We start from the raw sequence: 7440 nt of genomic DNA on the forward strand, positions 1-7440 counted from the left end.
CCCGGTGGAACATGCCCGTAACACCACGCCCAGGAGGCATCCTTGTCAGATCCCCGAACCACCTCAGCTCGTGACGATAGGTGAGGGTAGGAACGTATATTGACATGTAAACTGAGAGCTTCGCTTTTACATTCAGCTCTCTCTTCACCACAACATACCGGTATAGCGTCCGCATCACTGTGTCCGCAGCACCAATCCATCTGTCGATCTCCAGCTCCCTCCTCCCGTCACTTGTGAACAAGACCCCGAGATACTTAAACTGTTCCACTTGGGGCAAAAACTCGTCCCTGATCCGGGAACTCCACCCTTTTTCCGGCTCAGGACCATGGCCTCAGATTTGGAGGTGCTGATCCTCATTCCCACCGCTTCACACTCGGCTGTGAACCGATCCAAGGCGAGCTGGAGGCCATCACCCGCTGAAGCCAACAGAACCACATCATCCGCGAAAAGCAGAGATGAGATTCTGAGACCACCCAAGTGAACGCCTTCCGCCACTTGGCTACGCCTAGAAATTCTGTCCATAAAAATTGCGAACAAAATCTGTGACAAAGGGCAGCCCTGGCAGTGCCCATCACCCATCAGGAACCTATCAAACAAATGGATTCTGTTCTGTTCTTCATTTTCTTTTTAATTGTTGCTTTGCCTTTCAAAGTTATGTTGGTATTAAATATAGTTTATAGTTATAAATATGCAATTCTGCAGTCTTTTTTTTTGACTTAATAGTTGCTATTCCCATTGCCCAGTTCAGTGCATTCATCAGCAAGAGAAAATGTTTGTTTTCATTAAATATATTTTTCTTTCCTGTTCACCACATTACTTGATGGCACTTGTGATCTATACCCTTTTGCTTTCATCATAGAGGATTGGATGATCATTGTTTTGTTTATGTATTTGTTAACATGTACACTCTGATTGTTAGATGAATTGCATTCTATATAAATACATTTAAATAACATGTGTTTTTTTTCTCTCTTACAGACAAAATGATATACTGGTGCAGGCTGCCATGTAGGACAACAAGAAACTTGCACTGCTCTGTCTGTAACAGGCATTTATTGTCATGTCAGCATTCTTCAATGCCAAGTCAGCCACCACTGTCAGGACTGCTCCCCGCTGCACTCTCCGAGTTGCCCCATTTCCCTCCCGATGTCCTATATCTAGTGTCTAAACAGTCTTCTGAATCTTTGGTAGAACATTCAATATGCTCTACCCTCTGTGCTGAATGAAACTGTGGCTTATGGAAAGTAAATGAAAATGAAATGCCTCCACTGTTGTCTTAGTCTTCTTAAAAAAAACCTTCAAGGCTCACATGATGAAGAGGCATTCAAACAGATCATTAGATGTTTATCTGGCCTGTCATCTGCAGTGTGTTTGTGTAGATGAGACTACTGGCTTATTTGCTTTGGAGAAAACGGGTTTATGTTCAGAGGAAAACATGGAGGAGATCTCACAATATCAGATGTGAGCTGGAGGAATGTCAGCAATACCAGTTGCTGGCTCAGCAGAGCAGACTAGGCTTCAGCTGTGACGTGAATGTGAATTTGAGCACATTCGCTCACCAGATTACTCTAGAGAAACTGTGAAAGAGGTATTTCTTGAAGAGGCTATCTTGATGGAAATGGTGGTCCTGAAATTCTTTGGAGAGGCCAAGGCTTCAGCATGTATAAGGAGACAGAAAGCTGCCCAGATGACACATGCTCCACTTTGTGTGAGGGTAGATTTTGGTGGATCCTCAACACATATATGTTTCTCTGTACTCGAGCCTCAAATACACAGTTTCTGCCTTCTTGGCAGAATATTTGTGACTTACTACAGTGCTTATCTGGCATTGTGCTTGTGCAAACCCATGAAGATCATGCCCTCATAAAAGCATTACTATATTACAGAAAAGTCCTCAATCTCTTCAAAAAGATGTCATGTCACAGACAAATAGAGGATCTGAAACAGCTCATTCCTTTTGAAACATTTTGCCAGGTGTGCTCAGACCACCCTAAACTTGACAAGGCTGTTCTAATGACTAATAAAGCAAGGATTGTCAGCATATGTAAAACATTTGAGCTGAGAATTGAGTCCTCTGTCAAGCTCACTTCTTAGTCATATTTTTAATTACTTCATTATTTTGCTGTTATTTCTCTTTCATGCTCAGGCATGCGTCTCCCGCCTCTCAGCTTCCCTCTTCCCACTATCTGGTTTCTTTACACCGCACACACCCTCAACCTCAAATCAAAGCAAGACGGTTTATATCAGTTACCTGACATTTAGAGTTTTAGATTTTCTTCCTGACAACATCAGCATCCTTGGATTTTTAACAGCTGAACTTCGAAGTGGATGACGAGAAAATGAGTGCAGTGACTGAGTCGCTCTGCTGTACTCTGCTGCTTTTTGTCTGTGTGTTTGCAGGTAAGTTAAAAAAAAAGCTTCCCACTAATAACAATTGATTGATTGTGTTTGAGGAGGAAGTAAGAAGCAGGGTGGAAATGGAGTAGACTATATCTTGTAGCTAAAACACATTCTGCAGTCCTAACATAGAACAAGTCCACCACAGTGCTGGCTCTACAGGATGTTATTACACATTTTATTACTTTGTATGTATTACGTTGATAGAAACAACATAAACTGCTAAAATTGCAATAAACTCAAAGGAAGTACAATCATTTTGGGTTTATTTTTTTTACACATTTTCAACTTACAAAAATGTCAAAGGTGTAGAAGAAGAGGCTTGGGGCCACTTTATCCAGAGGACTGCTGCTTACTGAATATTTCCTCTTGTTCAGACCATTCGCTGTAAACTCTAGCAATGATTGTAAGCAGATCAGAAGTGTCTTCAGTACTCAGACCAGCCCAACTGGCACCAACAACCATGCCACAAGCTACTTAAATAACCGTTTTTTCATCATTCTGATGTTCAGTTTGAACTTCAGCAGGTTGTCTTGATCATGTCTACGTGCCTGAATGCATTAGGTTGCTGCCATGTGATTGGCTGATTAGATATTTGCAGTAACAACATAGATCCCCCCCCCCACCACCACCACCACCACACACACACACACACAATTTTATTTAATACAAAACAACAGGGATTGACCCAAAGTACTTTTCCACAAAGGCAGAGAGATTAATAAAGAAAGTATATTAAAAATGCTTTGAAAAGGGAATAAAACACTAAGATTTAAATATAAAATATGATAATAACAAAAAATGAAATACAGCTCAGCAATCTCTGTTTGGATTTCACTGTGAAGTGAACAGTTATATTTTGATCCCTTTAACCTCTGTGCTCTGTGTTGTTTCCTCTTTCAGACCAGAAAAACATCACAGCTGAGTCTGGACAGGACGTCACTCTGACATGTCGAGCTTCAAACATCAGCATAATTGTAGTTGTAGAGTGGAGCAGAGCTGATCTGCTGGAGACAGAATATGCCCTTTTGTACCGGGATGGGGTGTCTGTTCCAGATCACCAGCATCCATCTTTTAAGAACCGGGTGGATCTGCAGGACAGACAGATGAAGGATGGAGACGTGTCTTTGATTTTGAAGAATGTGACGATTAATGACACTGGAACATACGAGTGTCGTGTCGCCATGAGAAGATCTTATCTGAAGACTGACCCCATCTGCAGCATCTACCTGAGAGTTGTTGATCCTCCAGGTGAGTGAGTAGAGTTGAGTGTGTGTGTGATCAGAGGTGAAGCTGCTTCCTGGTTGTTGATGTTTGTTTCTAAAGATGTTGTTGATGAGACTTTGTAGAAAGCAGCTGGTCTGAGTGATGTGATCAGAGTGCAGTAGATAATGTCTGACAGCAGTTTGAAGAGGAAATGGATTCTGTTCTGTTCTTCACTCATCACCTACCTGACAGCTGACACCTCACACCTGTTTCTCACCTGCAGGTCAGACAGGAGGAGGGACAAAGGATGGATCTGACGGACTGAAAGTTGGTCTGCCACTTTTAGGTGTGCTACTTATTGCTGCTGCTGTTGTTGTTTTTTGATAAAGAACAAGATCGGGATTCATACCAATCTGGACATCTGGTAGAAGACAATGAGCTGTAGACTTTAAACCTAAAATTTGTTACATCGCTGTCAAACCTCCTGTTTTGTTGTGTTTTTCAGTGGCTCTGAACTTTAGTGTGTGTTTTGAGCTTTGTTTTGTTTCAAGCTGCTTCTCTGTCATAATGCTGTTCTATGGTAGGCTTCAGTAGCCAAATGTGTTTTAGCTTTAACTCAGCTGAGATTCTTTGAATCTACCACTGTCTGTGCTTTGCTCTGGTTTTACTATTTCCAGAATGACTTTCTCCTGACCCCAACTGGTCGCATCAGATGACTGTGCCTCTCTGGTTCTGCTAGAGCAGGGGTGGGCAATTCCAGGCCTCGAGGGTCGGTGTCCTGCAGGTTTTAGATCTCACCCTGGGTCAACACACCTGAATCACATGATTAGTTCGTTACCAGGCCTCTGGAGAACTTCAGGACATGTTGAGGAGCTAATTTAGTCATTTAAATCAGCTGTGTTGGATAAAGGACACATCTAAAACCTGCAGGACACCGGCCCTCGAGGCCTGGAGTTGCCCACCCCTGTTTAAAATAAGTTTTTCTTCCCAATATCACCAAATGCTTGCTCACAGGGGGTCATTTGTTTTTGGGGGGGTTCTCTGCATTATTGTATGTTTTTACCTTGCAATACAAAATGCTCTTGAGGTGACTTCTGTTGCCATTTGGTTCTCAATAAATAAAACTGATTCGATCCTATCCAACTGTAAACTGTTTCTTTACTTGTGTTCAGTCACTGCCAGCCAGTAGCGGTTTTTGATACGGGCGACATGGGCGGTTGCCCGGGGCGGCATCACGGGCATCGGCAAAAAAAAAAAAAAAAAAATTACTCGTACTCATGCTGCCCCGACATCATGCCAGCGCATATCGGGAATGTTGTAGGCACCGATCGGTTTTCTATCGCCCATTTGCTGGGAGTAAGGGTGCCCTCCGTTTGCGAGGTGCGCCTGCTGCTTGCAGCACAGGGAGGAGAGGGCGGGGCGGCGGGGGATTGTCTGGCTGGCTGGAGCAGCATCTAATAACCAACTCGCAAAACAAAAAAAAATTAAAACAAACCAACAAACACGAAAACACCAGACATCATGATACAGACTTATAATTTGCACCGATGTTTTTTCGAAATTCTATACGCGAAAAGTGAGCACGAGAGCCCGGTGCGCCTGCTCGCTGCTGAAGTCAAAGTAAACTTTATTGTCATCTCCGCTACATACAGTACAGTATACAAAGAGACGAAATGACGAGGCTCCAGTTACAACAGTGCAAGTAAACAAACAATAAATATAAGAAGAGTAAGAAAATAAATATGCACTTTAGGACTCGGGGTAAAGGGATCAATAACAATTTATAATTTATAATTTACAGTTTGATGATTTAAAGTCTTACACACAACCCGTCGGAAGGAGAGGGGGGGCTGCTTCTTCCAAATAGAGCACATTTCATTCATAATGTTGTAAATCCAAGCCCATTATGTATTCATGATTTGAACCCTGGGTTGTGCGAAATCCCAGAAATACACCTTAGGCATAGCGAATCTGTGAACTAAGCTGTAGGTCTATTAGGTTATGTTGTGGTGATCCTCGGGTTGGGGGGTGGGTGTTCATACTGGAGTGCAAAATTAAAACCAACATAGACAAGAAAAGTTCAAAGCCATCAGGTCCTCAGTTTGGGAAAAAGAGAAAAGAAGAGGAGGAGAAATGAGCAAAAGATACAGGTAAGCAGATGTGTCATTGAATAATGGCAGGCCATGTATCCTGAAACAATCACAATCAGAATCAGAATACGTTATTAATCCCTAAGGAAATTATGTGGGTTACAGTTGCTCCAAGAAGAAATGGTAAAAATAGTAACAGTAACAGACTAAACTCCAAACAATACCAATTGTTACAGATTTTACACATTTAAGAATATATACAGATCACTCAATTATAAATATCAAGGATTAACAGAGGTGATTATAAATAAATATCAAGAAAATTGATCAGAATATTCCAGAGTAGAAAAGAGCATGTGTTCAGCACAATATTAATTAGTCATTGTCAATTCTTGATTTGTCCTGTTCTCATCGTATGCATGCTCTCTCTCTCTCTTCAGAAATTCAGTATGGTTCCAACAAGTTTTATGTTAATGTACAATCCATAATATGTTTTGTGTGTGTGTGTGTGGGGGGGGGCGCCAGAGGGGCCACTGACTACACCGAAAGCTTAGAAGAATGCGGCTAATTCCCTTTGCGCCAAGTAGCCATTTGTTTTATTTTTTTTATTCCAGTAAATGCCATTTTACATCCTGCCTTATTTGATGTTAACCGTATTTATTAATCCTGTCTTTAGTTTTCGAATAAACTAGTTTAAAGAAAACAACAGGTGTTTGCCTGTACTTTGAGGGAGTTACACACTTAGACTGTTAACTAATTGCAATTTGACACACACAGACACCGTCCAGTAACGTTTCTAAATGAATGAAATTTAACTCCACTCGCTTAAAATAAAAGACCTCACTCGCCTGCAGACACAGAAAGTAGTGAGAAAAAAAGGAGAAATCTGACAGAAGTCCTCTTTGACAAGCGAGAGGAGAGAGGAAGTATCAGCAGCCTGACCTGAACAGAAAGAAGCAGCTCACATTCCAAACCTACCAGCCTTTACAGTGAGGGAGGGTTATGTTTAAACCGAAACTATTTCAAATAACATCCACATCCACCAGAGCGTAGAAGCACGTATAACCCTCACTTTAAGTTAATGCCATTTCATACAGAAAGAAGTCAACAAATCAATCATTTATAGGATATTTATCTCCTATTACTTCAGCTTAAAGTTCCAGCTCTTATTTATGTGTATCTGAAAATGAAATTGGCTGCACTGAGAGCGCACAGTGCGTGATGTCGTCTGATGTGAACGTGTTCACAGCTGCAGTTGGTCTCATGTCTGATTTATACACGAACTGTTCTCTGACAAAGTCTCAGTCTGAAGAATGCGGTGCTCAAACAGTATGTTACGGGCGCAGGAAGAGGAAAACAAAACACCCACTTTTTATGTCAGTGGTACTAACAGACGCAGTTTTTAAATCCTCGAAGCGACTCCGATTGAGCTTTTATTTTTTATGGAGCCAGCAAACAAACGATGAAACCCGCTCCGGAGTGCCTCCACAGTCCGCGTCACACTGTGTGACACTGCTGGACACGCCCACACAGAGCCGAAAACAATGGTGCAGGTTTATCACACATGGATCTCATGAAGGTCATTCTTTTTTACTACAGAAAATTCCTGTAAATGCCCCACAATAAAAAGCCTCCGTTACAAATACAACACAACTGTTTGCAGGAATACTTTTAATTTGTAACAAATGCCAGAAGTGACAAAAGAGGATATAGCTAGTAGCTACTTTCAACTACTCTCTGAGTAGTA

General features: G+C 41.7%; 1 protein-coding gene across 1 annotated transcript; it reads left to right on the top strand.

The window, feature by feature from the left end:
* Nucleotides 1-2202: 2202 nt before the first annotated feature.
* LOC120435951 (butyrophilin-like protein 8) lies at nucleotides 2203-4453 on the top strand. Its single transcript, XM_039606191.1, has 3 exons — nucleotides 2203-2400; nucleotides 3301-3648; nucleotides 3887-4453. The coding sequence occupies exons 1-3, from the start codon at nucleotides 2340-2342 to the stop codon at nucleotides 3985-3987; spliced, it is 510 nt and encodes a 169-aa protein (XP_039462125.1). The 5' UTR covers nucleotides 2203-2339; the 3' UTR covers nucleotides 3988-4453.
* Nucleotides 4454-7440: the final 2987 nt, after the last annotated feature.

Source organism: Oreochromis aureus, linkage group 3 (assembly GCF_013358895.1).
Source record: "Oreochromis aureus strain Israel breed Guangdong linkage group 3, ZZ_aureus, whole genome shotgun sequence".
NCBI lineage: Eukaryota > Metazoa > Chordata > Actinopteri > Cichliformes > Cichlidae > Oreochromis > Oreochromis aureus.

What these genes read in the sequence shown, in the direction of transcription:
- LOC120435951 (XM_039606191.1), top strand. Translation starts at nt 2,340, where the DNA reads ATGAGTGCAGTGACTGAGTCGCTCTGCTGTACTCTGCTGCTTTTTGTC. An exon ending in TTTTGTCTGTGTGTTTGCAG is followed by an intron (nt 2,401 to 3,300) that starts GTAAGTTAAAAA and finishes TTCCTCTTTCAG; the next exon opens with ACCAGAAAAACATCACAGCT. An exon ending in GAGAGTTGTTGATCCTCCAG is followed by an intron (nt 3,649 to 3,886) that starts GTGAGTGAGTAG and finishes TCTCACCTGCAG; the next exon opens with GTCAGACAGGAGGAGGGACA.